The sequence below is a fragment of the Anarrhichthys ocellatus genome, unplaced genomic scaffold, assembly GCF_004355925.1.
Source record: "Anarrhichthys ocellatus isolate YVR2014 unplaced genomic scaffold, GSC_Weel_1.0 scaffold23, whole genome shotgun sequence".
NCBI classification, from domain to species: domain Eukaryota; kingdom Metazoa; phylum Chordata; class Actinopteri; order Perciformes; family Anarhichadidae; genus Anarrhichthys; species Anarrhichthys ocellatus.
This window is the reverse complement of record NW_022280053.1, coordinates 5,046,462-5,069,143: the sequence shown is the minus strand read 5'-3', so window position 1 is coordinate 5,069,143 and position 22,682 is coordinate 5,046,462. Positions and strand designations below refer to the sequence as shown.

Below are 22,682 nucleotides of genomic sequence, written 5' to 3'. Positions count from 1 at the left end.
CGCCTCTGACAGGTCTGTGTGTTTATCGTTATACAAAATACATACAAAAAAAATGATATATGCCATAATTTCAAAATGAATTCCAACCATCCAGAAGACGCCATCAACAATTCAAAATATTAATCTTTTACTTTGTTACCATCGTCTGTAGTGATTATTCACATAAAACACACAATCTAAATGATTAGAAAATAAAAGATTGTGTTTTTATTTGAATAATTGAAGATTGAGATTGAGAAATAGTTTAAAAAAAAAATACTAACATGCCGTGCCGAAGGACGTGACGCTCCCACTCGAGGCTGTCGGTGAAGCAGCGGCCACAGAACTCACAGGGAAGCCGCTTCTCTGCGCTGCTGGGCGCAGAGCTGCTGCTGCTGCTGCAGCTGCTGCTGGGAGATGCAAGGACCTCTGGGAAATAGAGTTCAAATGATTGGTCAGTCTCAGAATAGGAGCACAAGTGTTCATATTTGCTTCAATATATGAAAACAGTTGAAATATTAGTTGCTATAGTTTGTTTATTATCAGGTGATCAGTATTTCATACGTAGATATACATCACAAAGTAACAGCTCCTCTGTAGAACAGGGATGATCAGCATATCTTTTAGTGTGAAATCTACTTTTCCTTCAGTCAACCGATACCAGTCAAGTATATTTGACTAAGACTGTGGCTATTTTGGAAGAAGAAGACTGTTCATGAGAAAAAGGCGAGCTGAAACACATTTATAAAAGCACATGTATAGTCTGGGACTTCCAGTATTCTGGCAGTGTGATTGCTTTCTTACTTATTGGCCCATTCACTTGGCTTAAAATGAGACACTGGAGATTTTTCACCCAGATCACAATATTATGTATAATTACTGAGAACACGACAGAAAACGGCTTTTCAGCAGATACTCATTCATAGTGTAATCCCAGGAGGTTTTGTAAAGAAATGCGTTGCAGCGGTTAAATAGTCGTTCTGGTCTGTGCTGGCTGGGTGTGAGGTATATATTTGCTCTTTCAGCAAACATTAGTGGTTGTATTTGACAGTCAGAATTATATTGTCCCTTGAATATGGACCTTGTTAGAGTAAAGATGAATATGAGTAGATATCATTTAACTTAACAAAGATTATTTCATCTGCATTTACCTTGTAGGCCGGGCTTCTCCTCCTCCAGCCCCCTGACTTCCTCATCATCTTCTTCTTCCTCCTCCTCCTCCTCTTCCTCTTTGAAGTGGTCCTCTATTTCTTCATCATCTATCTCTCTCTGATCCTCCACTATGTTCTGCATAATCTCCATTCTTTCGTCGTCGTCGTCGTCATCGTCCTCCTCCTGTGCAGCTATTTTTCCATCTCCAACCATCTCCATTATTTCTCTTTCTTCTTCTTCCTCCTCTGCGCTGCTCCCTTGTTCTTTTACCATCTCCAGCTGGTCCAGGTTGACGCGGCCCATCAGCTCGAAGTTCCGGATGACCTGATCAGAAACAGGAGGTCTTATCAGTTTGGTGAGGAGTGCTCTGACAAGTATTTATCTCAAAGAACTCCCTTTTTTATGAGTTCTTTTTTCTTCAACAAGTGAAAGGGCGGACACAATAAATTACATTTATGTGTGTTTAGGTCTTCATTTTTCCTTTTTTTTAACAAAGTGAATTTCAACTAAAAAGTGAATACATTAAAACTTAACTTCGCTCAGACCAGGCGTGTATTTGTTTACTGTGCAATGCAGCATAAGAGCAAAACAATTAACAAAGAAGATGAAATATTTTGGTGACAGAACCATCTCATTTCATTGCATAAAGCATCCTGTTGCAAATGATGTCACTCTTTCTGAGCAATTCCCTCCTCCCACACTCCCTGAGGACTGCAGCATCCTTCCCAGCAGAGGCAATGTCTGTTCTTTCACTCCTCTTACCATGAATAGGCTCTCTGTCTCACCCAGAAGGAGCCCTGCTCTCTTATTGTTCCTTTTAAACTGCATTTCATCAATTGACAATAAAGTTTTTCCCGGATTGAAGGAAATATTTACATAACCTTGAAAAACAAAAAAAAAAAAAAAGATTCTGCGTTAGCCTTCACTGCTTTCTGGACTGTTTTTGACCTTCAGCAACACATGAAAGAACCAAAAACTCCTGCACACTGCCAATCACTTGGACTGACTTTGTTTATGATTTTCTGGTCCACATACCTTCATTACAATTATAATAAATTCATATAGACAACAGCATTGGTACCATATATGTAAACCTAACCAGGGAAAGAGGGTGCCAGCAGTATTGTTTACGTACCGGTGCTGTTTGTCTATTTTAATTTTATATGATGAAGGTCTGAGGATGGTAAATAAAGTGAGCACAAGTGATTGACAGTGCGGGTGATCCGTTCATTTTTGGGTTCAAATCCTACATATCTGTCTGATGTGCAGTAACTTTGTAGTAATTGTGACCTTGGTCTAGAGTACATAACATCTCAAGTAGCACCAATTATTTTTCAAAGGATGAACTGAATGAGAAAGGTATAATAGTAGTAATAATATGCACGTAAAAAGATACTGCGGTTCTTCTCTTCACAGTCCCTAGTGTAATCTAAACTAAAGCAAATTTCTTGATTTTGCAACCTCTTGACATGTGTTCTCTTTATTGTCTTTAAATGTACCATGATAATTAGGCTATCCATCCATTAGTCCTATTTCAGATAACACAAGGGATGGACCTTATCCCAGCATGCTTTGGGTGAAATTAAGGATCTATTAAGAAGTGAAAAACGATAGACATGTGCCCTTTTAGTTTAACGTACTCTAAACTTGTAAAATACCATCTGCCTTCTCACATCATCTCATAAATTACCCCCATTAGGACGGACTGAGAGACAAAACCTTTTCCCTCCTGGATGTGGTAAGAATATTCTTATGTTAATATTCACTTTTAAGAATTCTAAAACTTTGACACAGTTTCACACTCCTGATTGACTTTACGGCCCACTGCTATTGGAATCTTATAATAACTTCTCATATAATAAAGTTTTATTATACATGTTCAAGAAATGACATCACAATGAATGAAAGCTGCGATGGAATCATTGACAATGTTTTTTCTTGCCTAAATTCAAAGTGGGCTGATATGGATTTTAGTTTGAAACTGCTGCAATTTAAATGTAGCTACTTAAAGCATGTGTATCGTATATGGACGCCCTCTGACCTTGTGCTCAAGGCGTAGATGCTCCTCTAGCTGGCTCCGTTGACTGCTGTCGTAATAACAGAGCTGGCACTGGTAGGGTTTGATCTCGGCGTGCTTCTGCAGGTGCAGCTGCAGGTTCTGGTCACTGGAGCACGTGAAGGTGCATTTGTGGCAACGGAACACGAGGCCCTGCAGGTGGCGCGACAGCTTGGAGCGACTGACCTCCAGTGGAGCCACACGCTCCTCTGGTGGAGGAAGAGTGAAAGAGCAAACTGCTTTAATTATTCAGTAAACAAATAGCTCCACAATGTTTCTGCTGATTGCCTGGGAACCTTGCGGTGGAGACAAGATCCCAACAACTTACTGCACTCGGCCAAAAGAATACTAGCAATACCATTTCCTGTCTTTAAACTCAATCTCTTCATCTAACTCTCAGCAAGAAAGCAAAATACTGCAGCTAATGAGTCCCCAAAATGTTGAACTACTCCTTTAAAAGTAAAGTTTTCCATGTACCCAGTTCCAATTTGCATGATGTGTACCTCGGTGCAGGACAATGTGATCAATCATATTGCTCTTGTGTTTGGTGTGGTAGAGGCAGAGAGGGCAGCGCAGGTCTTTAGGGAGGTTGTCAGGTGCATTGTTGTTGTGACCGGCCTCCACATGCATGGTGAAGGTATTCCTGAGATGGATTCAGAGACAGAGAGAAGGATCATTTAACTATTGAGGGAAATGTATCCATATGTTACCGTTATTTTACATTAATAAACGTACATAGTTAATACATTTTGCATAAAGTCTGCAGCATCTAAACTCACATAAAACAGCCTATAGTATACAACATATCAGTCATGTTCCTATCTTTCTCTGCTGAAGTCTTTACTTACTTGTAGCAGGTGAAAAAGGAACAGTCTTTGCACTTGAAGAGCTTCTTGCCACCGTGGCGGTCCCTGTAGTGCCGACGCAGGCTCTGCATGTATCCAGAGCTGAACTCACAAAACTCACAAGTCAGGACGCTGTCTGGTCGATTGTCAGCCACTGTTGAGCCAGAAGACATCTGACTGCGGGATGCCAGCTGGTAATGACTAAGCTGCTGACGAACATCAGCTGGCTCCAGGTACGATGGATCTTAAGAGAGGGACAGAGAAATGAGAGAAACTTTGGAATCAAGTGAAAATGGAACAGCTTCTAAAATACAATGCATTGCTTTAGATTAAACCAGTGGTTTCCAACCGTTTTTGGCTTGTGGCCTCTAATAAACAAACAGCATCTACTTGGGGCCCCTTGCCATGTTCTAAGATGTTTATAAATTGTTAGCAGTTCCACCAAAGAGACATTTCCCTCTAAACGTATCACATGGTTTCATTTAAATGGCTGTTCGAGGCCCACTAAGGTAAAACTCTAGAGATTAGAGAAAAGTCCCAGAAGTTAATGCAGATTTATGTAGCTGAACTTTCTACTTTTGTAACCCATTAATCAACTCATGACCCCTCAAATTTATCTTTTCATCCTTTGGACACAACCCGTAGGTTGGGAAGCGCTGGACTGAACTACCCAACTGTACATAAAGGAGAAAAACCAGCTCCACTTCCACCAGCTACAACAATAAAATAGTCATTTAAAATTGATGCAGTATTAACAATCTAATGTCACATTTAATTTTACATCAGTCACAGGGGCACAGTACTTCTGGTTTTTTTTCATTTTCAATGCAGGCAGTTTAACTTCCTAATGAAGTACAATACTGTTGTATTGGTACTTTGACTAAAGTTTACGATCTGTGTACTTCATCCACCTCGTGTCTGGAGATATTTCTGATGAAGAAATATTTTCGCATTGCACAAACATGTGTACAGGCTACCAGTAAATTTGTACGTTCTTCTTTTCATGATTATATTTTAAGACCTAGACAGGAAGTATCACTGGAATGAAAATAATATTTTAGGATTTGGGCACTAGTTTTTCAATCCACGAGAGTCCCTGTGCATCTAAGACTCGTGTTATTCCAATGCACATTTTTGCACAGCAGGATGGAGTTTAACCTACTTTATGTATCTTCTCTTTCATCTGCCTCTTCTGTTCTATTAATGAGAGCAGTCTGATGATTTCTTTAAAAAGAAAATGCACATTTTCTGTCCGTACACATACATATTTAATGAAAGACTATCAGTAGACAGCAGTTGATTTTTTGCTCTCTTAAGGAGATATGACTCTCACGACTCAAATGTCCCCTCCCCCTCACAGATACAGATGTATTGTTATGACTGTCATCATTTGTCCCCTACCTCTTTCCCTCCTCATTCCCTTTCTCAAGAGTCTATAATATCAGTGAGCAAGCTCATCTTCTCGCCCTACTTTGAGCCTCCAACACATCAATAAATAAACCACAGTGACACTAATAGAATATCTATCCATGTGAAAAATGCCTCATTCAGCACTCAGAGTATATGAGAGAGCATGGAAGAGAAAAAAAATAATTGGAAAAAAACAACTTTTACTTTATAAAATGCTTGAGATCCAGTTTCTCACTTTTGCAGAGGAGACAGAGGAATTCACACAAATCAAACAATGCCACAGTTGATTCATGTTTTTAATATCCTCTCTGCATTGTGGAGATGTAAGGAGATGAGATAGCAGATGGAGAGAGAATTCTGTCATAAGGTGGCGATGTGTCTTGTTGAAAGGATTAAGGGCCAGAGCTGTCTATTACGTTGCATACATGAGAGGAGCAATATGTTGGAGGAGACAGGGGAGGAGAAGAGCAGCTTAAATAAATTTAAAGGCTGACCTTAAAGCACCATAAAAAAGTAAGGATGGGGTTGGAGATCAAAGAACCTGGGTCATACATTCATAATTTTAGCGCCAATCAAATCTTAATCCTTTCAAAACAAACCCTCTATTCCACTTCAAATATCGGAATTGAAGACATTTGACTGATGAAGGTAGCCTGTTTGGCACGGTAGAGAGACATTCAATATGTCAGCTCTGCTCTTTCTCAATGTTTCACTTGTCTTGGTAGGGCACAGCTGACAGTGGTGGTTGGTGCATTGAGGAATGCTGCCCTGCTTCAGCTCCAGGGAAGATTCCACAGCTCCAGCAGCAAGGTGACAGCTGCTGCCAAGAACAGTCTGCAAGCTGTGCAATGCACGGCCACTAAAGCACCTAAAAACATGGCATCACATCAAGGAGATGGGTTCTGCACCAACCTATGGTGAAGGTGCCTCTTTGATAGAACATGTTCCGAAAAAGAAAGGTGTCAGAATCAACATTAAAGGTGGCTTAGGCAGTCAAACTCGTCAATTCCGACATTATTTATTGAACCCGTGCACACAATACTTTCCCAAAGGCTATGCCACTTAATTATTGACCCTAACTGCTGCTTTTCCATATTCATAGCAAATGTAATGAGTTACAATTAATAGTGTGAAAAACCCACCTGGGCTGTAAACATGTACTGTATGTGCTAGATCTGAAATGATTAGTCAATTAATCGACAGTAAAATGAATCAGCATCTACTGTATTGTCGTTTTTTAAACATTTGCTGGTTTCAACTTGTCAAATGTGAGGATATATATATAATGATGATGGCAAATTAAACAAGGTATTTAAATACTTTTTCTGGGCTGTGGGAAACCATAACTATTTTGGGATATTTTCTAATAGTAGATAAGATGATTTAAGCACCACACAGAGTCTTGGCTCCAAAGTAAAGAAACTCTCTTCTGTATTACAATGAATTCTGCTTTGATGCTCAATTGAGATTTTTCAGATCTGGCCTGACAAGCCCATCATATGATCATACATCTACTAAAATGACATAATGCAGGATCTCATACCATCCAGGGCCAAGGGATTCAGCTCTGCGTTACTGGCCAGCCGCGAGGGCCTGAGGGCGCCATGAGCAGCCTGGGTAGCAGCCCGGAGTTTGGGGAGGGTCAGGGCCTCTCCGTGGTCTCTCAGAGAGTGCTCCTTCAGCTGGCTGATGGTCATAGAGGAGAAGGGGCAAGACAAGCACTTGTATGTGTACTGCTCACCTGGAGGGAAATCAAGAAACACAAGTCAACAACATGGCTGCTAAAGGAAATGTACTGTACAAAGGCAGTATTAGTTGAGAATCTGAAAAGACCTGTAAATGCTTTCAAGATCCTTAATAAAAAAGCGAAATAAATATAGTGACAATAAACACATCCTCCACCACAAACAAAGCTATTCCCCTCTAAGCCAATCTGTAACATACATATATGTCACTTTTAGGACTCCTCTTGGACCAATAAGCGTAATTTCGCTGGAAAAAAATATCGAGCTGCAATGTTTATTAGAAATGTCTCAAGGTATCGCACATAAACATGATCTACATTCTACTACACTCTCAAACAACTATTATTCTAGTTGACTAAGCCTTGAATGTAAACATGGATATACTCTAGTCTCACACTGCCTAAATGTTATTGAGGCACTTTTTCCATAATTGGCAAGCTTTGTGCAGGTTGATGAGCCATCCATAAAGAACAGTATTTCATATAATGCCAACAGCTAATCTCACTCACAAATTACAGTCATATATACTAAACACTTTCTGTGATTTATGCCGTTACAATATATGACTGTACTGATGCCGCGCTGGCTACTGTGTGCGTTTCTGGCAGCTTTGGTAGAGTTTTGAATGTACCCATGGGGGATTTATAGCATCTTTCTTCCTGTTGCTGTTCAATATATTTGCTTAACAACCTAATGCAAGCAGCATCCTGAGGAGAGTAACATAATCTTACCAGAAGTGGTTTAATAAGAAAAACTACTTCCTGATTGAACTATTTCTGTTAAAAACATGTTTGGAATAAAATAGCTCTGGAATGTTCAATGCATTCTCACCCCAATCCGTCAAATAACGCAGCTTGGTCAGTGCTTCCAAATTTCAAACTATGACGCTCCACGTACCGCTCTAACATTAGTTTTGGATTTGTCAGGAATATATACGTCAATACACGCTTGTTGCATGCATAGTGTCTTTTCAAAATAAACCCACATTTTCACAGGAAGTGAGGCTCAAGCAACAAAACCACTTAGTTAGGTTTAAGAAAAGAACGTCACTGAATAAAAACTTTCATTACAACCGAGTGACGAAGGACTCGCGTGACTAACGAGTGACACGACTACCAACTCATGTGACAAAATGTCAAATTTCACTTTTAGTTTTGCACGGGACATGAACAGCGGTCCCCTGGAAGAAAGTTCTGTGTTTGTTTGAACCCCCCCCCCCAACCAAAAAGTTAGTGGCAAGCCCAGTGCATCACATTCACGCACAAGGGTGCCCACGTGCATCGGTGTCAGACACTGAGGAGCACTGACCAAGCCGCGGTATTTGACGCACGGGGAGTGAGAACGAGTTGTACTGTGGGTATATCAATACAAAGTATCTTAAGCTTTTTGGACTGAAAGCAAGGACACAAATGAGAGGAACTGAGCCACAAAATATTAAAAAAAAAATGCAGATTGTTTATATCAATCAACAACATAACCAAACTCTACTTTTCAAATGTAATCGCAACACAAAATTGGTTTGTGCCAATTATCCACAGCAGCTGTCAGGCTAACTGTTTTTCCTTTTTGTTGTTCTTTCCAATCAGACAGTTAAGAGCACTCTAAAGCTTTTTGATAATTGGCCTTTCTAGTTGGCTACTTTTGAGATAGTTTCTTTTGCTCATGTATTGATTTCTGAAGTGGAGCTTTTTTTTTTACATTTGCTTGAATGTCTATGACTTTGCTGTCTGGCTCCCTCAATAACAACAAAAACCCTGATCACAGGCAAAGAACCGCATCTAACTGAAGACACCTGTCAGCATTCACATGCTGAGGGTTTCATCTCCATATTCCCAAATAAACAATATTAACAATAAATTCATCTGGGCTATTTGTGCTAAAAATCCAAATATGATTCTTTTGTATGTGCTTAATTAGGTGTATCTAATGTACTCGGTGAAGCTGCTCCTCCAGCTAGTCCATTGGTTACACTGTGCAGGATGAGCTAAATCATGCACAGCATCTTTATGTGGAAGATGATAAACAGGAGGCTGCTATTCTGACCCGGGAATACCTTGTTAGTCATGGATACAGCTGTAAGATGGGATTTGATGTGTGTGTGTTTTATTTGGTTTTTACCTGTGTGTGCCTTATGCAGGTGGCTCTTCAAGCGACTCACGTAGGCAGATTTAAAGGGGCAGAGTTTGCACTTGAAGGGCTTGTGGTGCCCGTGGTGAGACTGCACATGTCTGTCCAGACTGTTGATGAGACAAAAGGGGAGGATATGAGATAAGAGGATAAAAGATGAAAAAATTGATGGAACGAGGACAAAAGGATAGCAGATCAGGAGAGAAAGTGACAAGAATAGAGTACAGGAAAGAAAGCGAGAAAGCTCTACTCAACAGCATCCACTTTGATGATTTCAACTGCGTTTTTTCTTCTTCAGCAGCATCTAAAGTGCTCAATTCTGTTTACCTCACAAACAACAGCCGCACATTTCCAATGACTACAGAACAAGGAGCCGTGGGGTGAACTCATCTTCCCACAATCCCTTGGTGGGAGTGAACGTGTGAGCGCCTGTGGGGACAGCGGCTGTGTTTTTAATGCCAGCCTCCTAGGTGGCATGGGAATTTGGCTTCTTTCTGGGTCAGGGCACATACAGTGCAGAGGGATTACACCTGGGAGCTCAGAGGAGATGAGGACTCTCTCTTCCCCTCTCGCTCTGTGTCTCTGTGATGGATAAAACAAATCACACTACCAAAATGTCTGTCTCGCTGTAATGTTTGTCTTACTCTCCAAGGAGGCAGGACATCTTAGAAAAGATTGAGGATTCAAAGAGATCGTGAAGGGTAAACTGAATAAGGTGTAAAATAGTGCTCTGTACAAAATGAGTTTAACATCCAGTTGATTTGTAGAACAGTAAGGTATAGAAGGGATGGAGTTTAAAATGTCCTCCTACTGGGGCTATAGTATTCTATTGATGCAGTTATATATGTTCTATAATGAACTAACAATATAGTTGTTTGTGGCGGAGTCCGCCATTCCTGCACTGGATTTAAATGGCCTTCACATGCATGAGGGATTCAGAAGAAATGATGCATGCATGTAATCTAGCAACACGTTTGCTCTCCCCTCTGCCATAGCCATATCGCAACCGTGTTAAATGATTGCTAATCCAAGATGCCCTTAGTTTCATTTTCCTCTTGTGCATTTCATTCAGTACCATGTGCATACGATGCAGCAGTAAAGTTAATTTCTTTTCAACGTGTTTCTTATGCAGCCACACTGAGCTGCAGACTGCAGAGTGTTTTACGACTACCAGCACATCGTCCCATGTCATGTTGCTTTTTCATATGTCACCGGACTAATTTGCTTAATCTTTGCAAGTCTTACAACCGCAATGGAAACACAGACAACAACCTTTTTTGTTCCTTGAAAAGTAGTCCCCGTACTATTGAAAGAACTTCTTGTTGCCAAATCAACAAGGACTAAAATCTTAAGGATTACAACTTGAACTACGCTTACCAAAAAGTAAGTACGCTTACAGTCAGAATAGATCAATGTTCAACAGAGGATAAATAGATCAACACATCACACAAATTACTTACTAGAAATACGTGTTGAATTTACTCTGGGGACTCCACTGTAGAAACAGTGAAGACTCTTAGACTCTGCTCCTCTTACTTACTTGTGTCTGAAGGGTGAGACGAACTGGCAGTACTGGCAGCTGTATTTGTCTTCTCGGCTGAACAGCGCCATGGCTGAGTGGCTCCTCTCATGGGACCTCAGTCCCTGCATGGACATGAAGACTCTGTCGCACTGGACACACGGGTGACCCCCCGCTGCTAATCGCTGCTTCAGTTCGCCCTCTGACACCACGGCCCTCACTGCAGCCACAAGGGCCGCTCCCCTTCCTTCAATAACAGTAGTTTCTGGTTCCAGTGTCTCTGCGGCAACAGCACCACCAGCTGAAGCTGTGGAGACCATGGGTGGACCCATCATTGTCTCCGCGGGTCTCTCGAGGCCGTCGGTTTCAGCTGCTTCATCCCCCTCGAGGTCGCCATTAGTCAGGGTCTCTGAAGGCAGGGTCAGGGGGACTTCGCTGACTTCCTGCTGCAAAACAAAGAGGAGAAGTCTCAGATGTTCAGTAGTTGTTCATTTTGTCTGTCGCAGTCTTTTTGTTATGCGGATGGACAACCCTGCAATATAAGGAGGAAGATGAAGGGTAACAATTTTATTTGGATAGTCCAATGTTGATACTCAATCAGCTACCAGATGACAAAAAATGGCTGTTCAATGAAGTATCACTTAAAGTCTGGTGCCTCTAAGTGTTTTTCCTAAATCAGGCAAATCATGTTAACAGCACATAAGCAACAGTTAAGCATCTGTCTAACACCTCTGGTTCTGCTCTGCGCTGTATCAGTGCAATCATTTTCAGTTAGTTACAGCTCTCTCAGTCATCCTCTGTATTGTCAATTGGATCCATTTGTGCTGAAGATCAACATGTGGGTATATCATTGACCTGGAAGCCTTTCTATTTAAATCATTTTCCTGAAACAAACACCTGTCCAAAATACTTTAAGCTGCAGTCAGAGCCTGCTAATGAAAGTGTTTCTGGTCCAAGGACGAATGACTGAAAAAACCTGACTGTCAAGTCCAGTGTAGGCAAGCCTTAATAGAAACCTTGGGCCAACTCCAACCCTGACCTGACACTCTGTAGTCTGCCGGTATTTACTGACACACCACTTAGTTGATATTGAGTTGATTGCACCATCTAAATGGAATGGGACATGAAAATTTGAGTCCTACCCCTCAAATCGGTCCAGGAGCTTTATTACACATCATTCCCAACTCTCCTACCTTCTTCTTTTAAAATATATATCTCAACCGTATAACTCTAAAATATAAATGCAATTAAATTCTTCTTAACAAAGTGAATCACAATATACTGTATATAGTCCTATGATTCCTTCATAATGATTCATTGTTACTAGTTGCTATTGATGCCGGGAATGAAATGGGAGGATAAAAAACTAGTCAAACACCTAAAACAAAAGACCTTGCACATTCGCACGTCAACCAACTGCAAAACAAAACTCCTTCATCTGTTTCCTCTTCCGTCGTCTACTGGAGTGCTGGCTGGTTTCTGTAGTCATCACAAGCAGACAGAAAATCACCATGACTTTTTTATTGCCTCGAGGAAGCTCGTTCTTTCTGTGGAAGGACCTGACCCTGCACTTCATGCAGCCATAAATAAGATGTGGCATCCACAGACCCAACCTTGCCATCCAGTCTGCCCTGACTGCACTGTCAGCCTGTTTTTTTTCCGATCCAACTCTATTAGAACCATTGCAGTTCTAGAGTTGAAACTGTATTTAAGATACTATAAAAAGCAACGTTTATTTTTACCTTCTGCAATGTGTAAAACATACAATAAATTCCATCTGCTAGAGGTGTTGTAGGCCATGAATGCTTGCAGTTAACCCATAACCCTGGCATGTGCCATTAGCTTCAAAGGCTAACATTTGAGCCTATATAGTGAACATACATAAAAGTCAACGTGGCAACAGAAACACCCAATTTTTTTGTAGACCTCAGTTGCCGAAGTATGCAGTACATCTTAAATACATAAAAGACAGACCGAGTGTCTGACGGAAGAACCAGGTCTCCATTTGGGTGAGGCGTTGGATCCTTAGGCCTGTTCCCCTCACTGGCAGGCTCAGTGGAATGTATGAATGGTTACCCGCCATTGATACTACTTTAAAATGTGTACACCAAATATGAAACTACAGCTGTATGCTAAGCTAAGCTACCCAGCTGCTGGCTGTTGCTTTATATTGATGTAACGGATATGAAGAATCTTCTCATCCAACTCTCGGCAAGAAAGTATTCCTTTGATGCATTTCACAAACCAACATATGCCTTTTTTAATTTTGCCATAGATAAATATAAAATAGAAATGTGTATTTATTGTTTATATTAACCTCTTATTTTATAAAAATATGTTTAACATAGACATGCGTGCAGTTGACATGGAAACATTTCAGAGTTAATGTAACAAATCCCCAGTTAAATAAGACACTATAACAGCATAAAAGAAACTCTATTTACCTTGACATGTCCCTCTTTGACCTCTCCGTACTGGACGTGCTTCCTCAGGTGGTTGCAGATGGCACGCAGGGTGGGGTGCATCTCTATGCAGAAGTTACACCTGAATCCTATGGGAGCGTTATTTACAGGGTTTTCCTGTTAACAGAAATAGAAAAAAAGATAAAAAGAACATTTTTTTTATTCAGTTTTCATTTTCTTTTGACATATTTTAAAAACTTTTTTTTTTATTTTTTGAGACAAGGATTTTTATTATATTATATTTATATATTATTTAACCTTTTATGAAGAATAACAGTGTATAATCTAAACCAACTGATCTATTTTGCCACAGTCAGAAGATACTGCTATTTGTTCTCTGTGAGCTTTACCCTTTCTCCATGAAGTTAGAGACAATCACTCTTCTTAAATAAACATTAAGGATGAATGGTATTTTTCATCATGAAACTAACTAATCACACATTACGATCACTGCTATATATTCCCGATGACATACGTAATTGTTTATTTTATTCTGTTTGGAAAAATATGACTACTTTGAGTACAACTGCAATGGTTTTGGGCTTATAAAGTCTTGTTAAGATAAATTAACAATACTCTTAGTGGGACTTTATGTCTATTTAGAGCTGTTTTCCAAAACAATGGGAGCCCATTACTCAACGGACTCAAAGAACAGCTGTACCATGACAGCTGTAGTATCTTAAAGCATCAGAAGAGTTATAGTAGAGTTATTGTATGCTGTCAGATATTAATGGTAAAAAGGAAAATTAAATAATGCCCGTCTTATTCTTTCATATTCTTTCAAGACTCGTATCTCTGCTCACCTTCTCAGGTTTGGTCTCTGGAAGTTCTGCGGCTTTCTGTTTGCTGAGCAGCTGCCTCCTCCTCTCCTGCCTCATGGCCCTCTTCTGAAACTCCTCATTGTGGTTCAACAGATGTTTCGCCAGAATTGGGAGAGCCTGGAACTTCAGCTCACAGTGAGTACACTTGTACAACTCGGAGTCCTCCTCCTCAGGTCCGGGCGCTACCACGAAGTCTCTCTTCAAGTCATTGCTGTGGTGATCGTTGTAGTGCATAGAGAGCAGCTCGCCTGTGCTGAAGGACAACTGGAAGCATTTTAGACACTTAAATGGCAGCCATTCGACCTCTCTGTCCGGCTCGGGTTCAAGCTGAACCTCCAACACTTCCTTGTCATCCTCTGCCATTGTACTGACAGCAATCTTTTCAGGTTCTTTGGCATAGACGACGGTAAAGTAGCGACCAAGCTTGCTACCGTGCTGCTTCTTGGGGAAGACACCTGGGTGGCGTTTGATGTAGTGTGACACAATGCTCTTCCTGCTGAAGGCCTGGAAGGCGCAAAGAGAACACCTTCGTCTCTCCACAGCCAAACGCAAGTCTTCGCTCATTTCTGAATTTTCCCCTTCTGGCGGCGGGGGTGCTATCACTTTGGCAGGCGTTTCGGTCATAGTCTTGGAAGCAGCCAGACAATGGGTGTAATAGGCATCAATATCATGCCGCTTCTGGTAGTGCGCTGCCAGACCTTTGCGTATAGGGTTTGTGTATGCACACAGAGCACATTTGAAGACATTGTTTTTACCCTCTGGCTGAGCACGGACGTTGTTGTGCTTGATACGGTAGTGACGAGCGATGCCTTTCCTGGTGGAGCAGAAGTATTTGCAGAGCTGACAATTGAATATAGCATGTTTCTCAGTCTTATTGATAGGTAACTGGGAGAGGGCAAGGTCCAATTCACTGACCTCCTGGACTTTTGCTGCGCTTGATATATTACCAGCACTGCATTCAGCTACTGGCTCTGATTCTTTACCGGTGGAGAAATATGTCAGAGAGGGAGCGAACATTTCAGAGGCCGACTGATTGTGATATTTCTCGTAATGGATTTTGAGTTTCTCCAGTGTCCCATGCGTGTAGGGGCAGATTTTGCATCTGTATGCGCCGTAGCCTTGCCTTTGAGTTTTGCACTTGTCATCTCCTTCATTTGGGTCAGGGATTTGCTCGATGTCATCTGCAAAGTCTTCTGCAGTGACTTTCACCAATGGGTGTCTCTTCTGATAGTGAGTTAGGACACCGTGGATTCGGGAGTTTACATACGGACAGTGACGACATTTATACACAGAACTGGGGTTGATGTCTGCCTCCTGTGCAAAATCTGCAGCTTTTACTTTCATACCCGGGTGCTTCTTTCCATAATGGGTGAGGAGGCCATGGAGACTGTTGTACTCTGACAGACATACAGTGCACTGATAGGGATTGTTTGAGATGGAAAGACGTGGGTGGGTAGGATGGGGATTGCTTTCTTGAGGTGTGGTGACCATGACCTGTCCTCCATCATCTTCAACAGATTGGCAATTGAAAGACACATGTTCTTTGGCAACCGCCTGGTGTATATTTTCAGGTGGGCCATTTCCTTTGATAATATCCAAAAGCACAGATTCATCCCCTTTAATGGCCCATGGGTGCACTACCTGATAGTGACTAGTGATGTCCCATATTGTACAGGCCTCAAAGGCACAGTCTCTGCATTTGTAATGTTTAGTTTCCATATTGCCCCCTTGTTGAGTAGTCTCCGGTCCAGCCCATAGCTTGCTGGCCATGTATGTGTAATCAACATTGTGTTCAGGGTGACGTCTTTGGTAATGGAGCAGCAGGCCTTGGGGTTCAGCGTGGGAGTAAATACACCACTCACAGTGGTAGCCAGCCTCCAGAATGCCATCTTGGTAGGCCCAGTGTAAAATGGTCATGGCTGTGGCTTTCACAGTGGGGTGCTCTTTCTTCAGATGCTTCTTTAGGGCATAGACGTAGGGGGATATATATGAACAGTGTCTGCACTTCAGTGAGCGCAAAGGTGTAGTGTTTTCAGGGTCTGGAGGAGCTGGGATCAAGGCAGAAGAGACACTGCTCGACTGAACCATCTGTGCACGCTCGCGCTGACTCCGGACAACTGCAGTGTGACGACGTACAAGGTCAGCGTTGGCCTTGGTTTCCTTGTGCTTCTTCTGGTAATGAATAAGCACTCCTTTTACAGTGCGATTGCCATAATCACAGTGCTGACAAAAAAACAGCTCATCCTCTCCTTTATCGCCACCTCCAGGTTTAGGGCTCGTGTTGTTAGATCCATCGTGACCGTTATTTTGAAACTGCTTCAAAAACTGTTTGGGAGCCGCAATTTGCAATTCATCCATTAATTTCATCAAACCGGGAGTGGGAGCGCCATGTTTGATATATTTTGCCGTCACTTTTACTTCCGGGTGTCTCTTTTGATAATGGACTAACACACCAACAACAGATCTGTTGCTGTACACGCAATGTTTACAGTAGTACATTTCTTCATCTGATCCATACAGTGCTGCGCTTGGTTGTTTTGGAGGCGTAGCCATGTTGAGATTATACGAAGAGTTTGCAACAGGCTGCGATTGATCCACTGAGATGACCTTCATGGTTTTCTGTATACGGAAATAAGATGCCTTTTGCTCTGGATGTTTCTTCTGATAGTGGACCAACACAGAGTGCATGTTGGGGCTAGCAAAAGAACACACATCACAATCATACACAACAACATTGCTACCCATAGGTTCTTTGAGAGGGTCTGCCTCAGCACTGGCTTCAGGGGTCTTGGAGACCGTTTTCGGCACTGGGCTGGAGGAGGACCTTGGGGTTGACGTGGCTGAGTTCAAATTCTTGGGGCCAGAGTTTAATATTTCCCTCAGGGTTTGCGATTCACCCGTTTTGTGAGACTGCTCCACTACATAGCTGGAGAAGATCATTGCATTGTTGATTTTCACTGTTGGGTGCATTCTTTGGTAGTGGGGCATTAGGCTCCTGACATTGGGGCTTGTGTATGAACAAAAGCGGCACATGTACACCAGATCTGGTTGGTTGAAGTTGAGCACATTGCTTGCTTCAGGGTGGTGATCCATGTAGTGTTGATGCAAATCATTGTAATTTGTGTATTCAATGTAACACTCTAAGCAGCGGAAGACCGCACTCTGGTCCTCGGAGTCCAGGATGTACTTAAAGCTGAACTTGATGTAAGGGTGCATCCTCTGGTAATGGGTGCTGACGCTACGAGCTGATTTGTTGTGGTAATCACAGTGTTTGCAGTAGAATCGTGTAGTTCCTGGATCCTCTGAATAATCAGCATTCTCTTGGATAGCACCGTCACTGGGGTCAGCAGAGATGTTTTCGCTATCATCTGAGAGAGTCATTGATATAGGAATGTTTCTAGGTTTTGACTTAGGGTTGCTTTTTCTTTTCCCTATTCGGCCTTCCTTGTTAGAGATCATCGAATCACTTGCATGAAGCTGTTGTGTGTTATAAGTGAAGACAGGGTTTTTATTGTCATGGTTTCTACCCTCTTTATCAGCACTAGTGTGATTTTCTCCTGCATCTACATCATCCATGTCATCTAGGTTTATGATCATGTCCTGTTGGCTTTGGCTTATCTTACTTTGAAGGTTACTGGCAATTTCATCAATTCTAGTTCTCTTCTTAACCGAGGACAAATCCAAAGGCAAGTCATTAATGGACTTCCTGGCTCTTTTCCCTGTTACTAAGGGCTTTTTGGTGGCAAGTCCTAAAATCGAGGTCTGGGTTTTTTGTAGAAAGATTGGAGAAGCGTCCGCTTCAGAGTCCTGCTGGTCAGTCTGCTGGCTTTCAAAGACAGTGGGATCTAGGTCATCACAGTAGGAATGCTTATGCTGCTGGTGAACCCTCAGACCTTTCAGAGTGGTGGTAGAGAAGCTGCAAAGTGTGCAGCGATGAGGGTTTTGCTGGTCGTTCGGTGTGCTGGTTATCTTTTTTCCATTGACTTTGGAACTTACATTAACTGGCTCTGCAGCATTGTCATTGTGAGAGTCTAGACTATCACTTGTTAGGTCCATGGTGTCTAAATCTGAAGATATGTGGCTCTGTTTGTGCGTGCCTAGTTTAAGAGGGCTGGTGCAAATAAACGGGCATTCATCACATTTATACACTGTAGTTTTACCAGAAAGGTGAATGTTTTCAATGTGCCGGGAGATGCTTCGCCTATGCATGGTGAGGAAGCAACAGAAAGGGCACTGAAAACGGTTCATGTACTTTCTAAATGGTATTCCTTTAGTCTCCAGTAATTTATTGTCCTCATCAGTTAAAAGCTGCTTTGCATCTGCTGACAGGGTCCCAGTATAGCTGGGATCATCTATATCGCCCAAGTCTTCTTCATCATCATTCTCTAAGCTGCTCTTAGAGTCTTCTTCATTGAGTAAGTTGGCATCCGCCTCTACGACACTTTTGGAGACGTCAGATGACGCAAACCTCTTGGACAAAATGGAGGAACCTGTGCTGTTGGGTGTTACTGCATACTGAAAGGACGTCATGTCTGGGACTGACTCCTCGGACGTGTTTTCTACTGTTTTTCCTTCTGGCTCTTCCTTTCCTTGAACCTCAGTGAAACCCATCTTTGATCTATTCTGGCTTCGGGAAGAGGAGGGAGAATCTGGTTTGGGTGAGCTTGCACTTGCCTCTCCTTCCAGCTCCTCAATGCAGGAAACTATCTTGACCTTGTCACTGTGTTCCTTCACTACGTGATTAGTCCAGCTGTCCTTCTGGTCAGTCTGATAGTCACACCATTCACAGGCAAATGTTCCCTTCATGAGTCCACCGGCTGAGTCCGATTCCTCTCTGGTCTCATCGTATTCTGAAGGATCTCCAGCGCTCTCTGCGGGAACCTTACTGTGATACATTAGTAGGTGTTTCAATATTCTTGCTTTGCGTGGAGACTTATACGTGCAATACTGACAGGAATACACTTTTGAATTGTCACTATGCATAATAATGGTGTAGCTGGGCTGCTCGGCGCTCTGTGAGGAGATACTTGCATCAGAATCTTCCTCTTCAGCATTATGCACTTTTTTGGTGTGGTTTCTTAAGAATGACTTCGATCTGAAGTAACGGACACAGAACTTGCACTGGTAAAACGGCAGGAGGCTTTCAGCTGTCTGCTTTTGTGGTGTTTGCTTGGAATTGTCAGTAGTATTGGGGCCTAAAATAGATGAGAAAGTAGGTGAGATGTCTGATGGAAAGTAAATGAGTAACATTTTGTAATTATTTTAACATTCTGTTGTTTCAGTCAGTAAAACCAGCATCAACTCATACATGTTATGCTCCTCAATAAAACATAAAAACATCCTACTATGAAGAGTTATATGAAACAAACAGAAATAATCCTCCACAAATGAAACTGTAACATCCGATTTGATGTGGTGGACATACTTATTCCAGCTTTAGGAGTTGAATAATCCCGGTCATCCGTGTCATCGTATTCCACTGCTTCCTCCTCATCTTCGTCCTCATCTTTCAGAGAGTCAGACTCATCTGCATCTGCAGGCTGCAGGAAAACCGTGTGCACTTCCTGAATGTGGGTCTTCAAGTCATCATATGACTCGGCACGGAAGTCACAGCCGTCACACTGCAATACCTCCATCACTGAAAAAAGGGAGAACTCCCTGGAAAATCAGGGAAACCTGCAAAGAAAAATAAAGAGAAAAACTCCTGAGGACATGCAGTATTTCCCAATGAGTACACAGCAGAATACATGTCTAATTAAGGGAGTGGGATTGAAAATAAAAGTAATTTATGTTAAAATATTCATAGGAGCCATTTACAGTGCACGTAAAGGGGTATTTACTTTGCTATGGAGACTCATATGTACAGAGCTATTACAAAGCAGGAATAATACTTTTCCGTAATGCTTCAATATTTAGGGTAGCGAACATACCCTTCCATAAAAATGAGCTTGGTGATGATCTAAGATGATTACCAATGGCAATTCCTGCTGTGAGCAAATAATAATCAAGTACAGGATGTAAGATGCACGTTTTCCACATAACAAGTAAGACAATGGCAGGCAGCTTTTAAATGATCATGTGTTCAAAATACAGCCTTCTGATCTGCTAGATTCATAGAAGCTCTTTAAGTTGTATTTCTAAGAATTTGTGACAAAGTGAAGCACGTTGTCGGAACTTTTCCACTGGAGGGACACATGTTTTTTCACTGTCTGTAATTTCAATTAGGATAATAAAAAAATAAAAAATAATAATAATATGCGGGAATGGTGAGATGGTAAGATAAAAGCTGAAATTCTAATAAACCATTATGATCCTTCAAGTCTACATGAAATATGCCACTGAAGTACTGCAAAAAGTAATAGTCTCAAAAATGTAATAAAGAAGACACATTTGTTCATTTATGCAAAACAGCAAAACATTCTGTTGTGTCTTTATGAAGACAAAACCACACGGATACAGAGTCACAAATTCATATAAAAATTAAATCATTTTCAATCTCTTAAACGACTGAAGCTGTCCACAAAAGGTGATAGAAAGCCTGATGTTACTCGGAATACTAAGAAGGTCAAATTTTTGAGCATAGCATCATTCTAAGAACAATGGAGGGACTGAGGAGGGATTATGGGCTGATTTGTCCCATTTTTATTACCTTGGGATAAGCAACAGCTGGAGAGCAGCTCCACAGCTCAGTATTTAGAGCAGACTATTCCATCAGATTGTATCAACTGCTCTGAAATAAGATTGAATGAATCAACGGAGAGATGAAGGCTTTATGTCTTTGGGCTTCTCTGCCGTTTGGACTTGGACAGAAAAATGGAAATTGATGATGTGGCCATCATTTCACAGCTGTTTCATCAACGCTTTCTATTGTCATATTGTCACGCAAACCATATAATATCACAAATAGCATTTGTAGCTCACACAGGTTCTGAGATAAGTAGTTAAAGGGTACACTTTACCATTTTTTACTATGTTGCTAATTTCGGTGAACACATTATGTTTACACAATAGGTGCGTACCATGGTGCAGGCCATTACTTTGGAGGGGGAAAAAAATCAATATTTTATTTCTCAAACACCACGAGTTAAATGTAAATCTAACCTAAGGAACTTAAGCGTCCATTTATTTAATTTTCTTTCAGAGGAATTGAATCAACCCCTCACTGTTGTGAGTTCTACAAAGCTGATATTTATAACAAGGTTCCCATTCATATCCAAACGGCTTATGGCCCATGCACGAAGATGCAACTAACGTGGGGGATCTGTAATGGTATGGGTATGGCTATGTAGTGGGAAACATTGGGTCTGTTGATTGCTCTCCATAGATACATTATGGCCTGACAGTATGAGGTCATTTTACATGGCCAAGTACACCCTGTGGTACTAATAAATGTTTCCACATGTCAAAATGATTATATCCCCAAACCACTAAATGCGTTCAAAAGTGCTTCTATGAACACTTTGGACACCTTCCGGGTGTGAACATATTTGAACCTAAGATTCTGAATGCAGAATGGCCATTCTCTTCATTACTCTCTTATATTGGCAGGTGTTTTCTTTTTTTTGTCCACTCCTGCATCTCAATGCCAGCTCGAGAAAAACAACATTGTATACACTGCACAACAATTGAGAACAGAAGCTGCAGTATATAACGACTTTTTATGTGTTTCTCCTTTGTGTACTGACAAAGTAATAAACCTATTGTTTTTTTTGAGATACTCTTTCTCTATGTGTTGCCTTTAGCTTGACGATATAGAGTGATGGCAGAACATCACACATTATGGTCCATAGTATTGAAAACACATTTTCTTGAAAGCTGAGAGCCACTTCTTTGAGTGCTTTTATATTTACAACACATATTCATTTGTGTATTCTATTAGGCAAAGACAGAAATGTTTTGCATATATTCAAACAGGATTGATGGTGCACACTGCCAGCATGACCCTTTGTGGATCCATTGTTCTTAATGAAACACGTCTACATTAATCCTATTTCAGCAGAAGCATCAGTTCTCCTTATATTCTTGTTGAAATGCCAGAAGATGATCCATCAATGGCTGATACAATAATATATCAATATCATTCTACAGCATGATCATAATCAACATTTTCTGCTTTCAATAAGTTACATTCATACAACAGCAGCATTATCAAGCTGCTATAGAGTGAGAGTGGCATAAATACAGCACCGCTATGTGTTTTTCATGAGGGCATTGAGTTTTATAGAGAACACATTTATTTTATTCAGCCTGATGTTGCATTTATACATTTAGTAAAATTCAGTTTACTGGATGTAATAATTACATTTTATTATATTATCTCAAATGGAGTAAGCAGGCCAATAAATGTAAAAGTAAATGGTTGTGATCTAAGAGGAAATATGATACACCATAAAGGCCATTTGTTTTTCATTGGCCCTATAGATTTTTCAGTTTGTCTGCAAAAGAGATTTTTTTTTTTAAGTTAATGTGACGCAAATACAGACACTGCCTTTCTAAAATTAAGGTAGAGCTGAGCTGAATTTACACGTGAAGTCTTTCTACAGGTTTTGGAGAGCACTACTGCATA

At 41.2% G+C, this 22,682-nt stretch overlaps 1 protein-coding gene across 4 annotated transcripts in view; it reads right to left on the bottom strand.

The window, feature by feature from the left end:
* Positions 1 to 22,682, bottom strand: part of znf462 (zinc finger protein 462) — a 45,525-nt gene that overhangs the window by 4,272 nt on the left and 18,571 nt on the right. For all 4 annotated transcript variants that reach the window (XM_031859877.1, XM_031859878.1, XM_031859879.1 and 1 more), the window contains exons 2-12: positions 19,542 to 19,792; positions 14,099 to 19,311; positions 13,278 to 13,412; positions 10,855 to 11,279; positions 9,306 to 9,424; positions 6,986 to 7,183; positions 4,036 to 4,276; positions 3,691 to 3,830; positions 3,173 to 3,396; positions 1,131 to 1,455; positions 264 to 408 (exon numbers count right to left, since the gene is read on the bottom strand). In XM_031859877.1, the coding sequence (XP_031715737.1) occupies positions 264 to 408; positions 1,131 to 1,455; positions 3,173 to 3,396; positions 3,691 to 3,830; positions 4,036 to 4,276; positions 6,986 to 7,183; positions 9,306 to 9,424; positions 10,855 to 11,279; positions 13,278 to 13,412; positions 14,099 to 19,311; positions 19,542 to 19,752 (7,376 nt within the window). In that variant the 5' untranslated portion in view covers positions 19,753 to 19,792. The remainder of the gene's footprint in view (positions 1 to 263; positions 409 to 1,130; positions 1,456 to 3,172; positions 3,397 to 3,690; positions 3,831 to 4,035; positions 4,277 to 6,985; positions 7,184 to 9,305; positions 9,425 to 10,854; positions 11,280 to 13,277; positions 13,413 to 14,098; positions 19,312 to 19,541; positions 19,793 to 22,682) is intronic.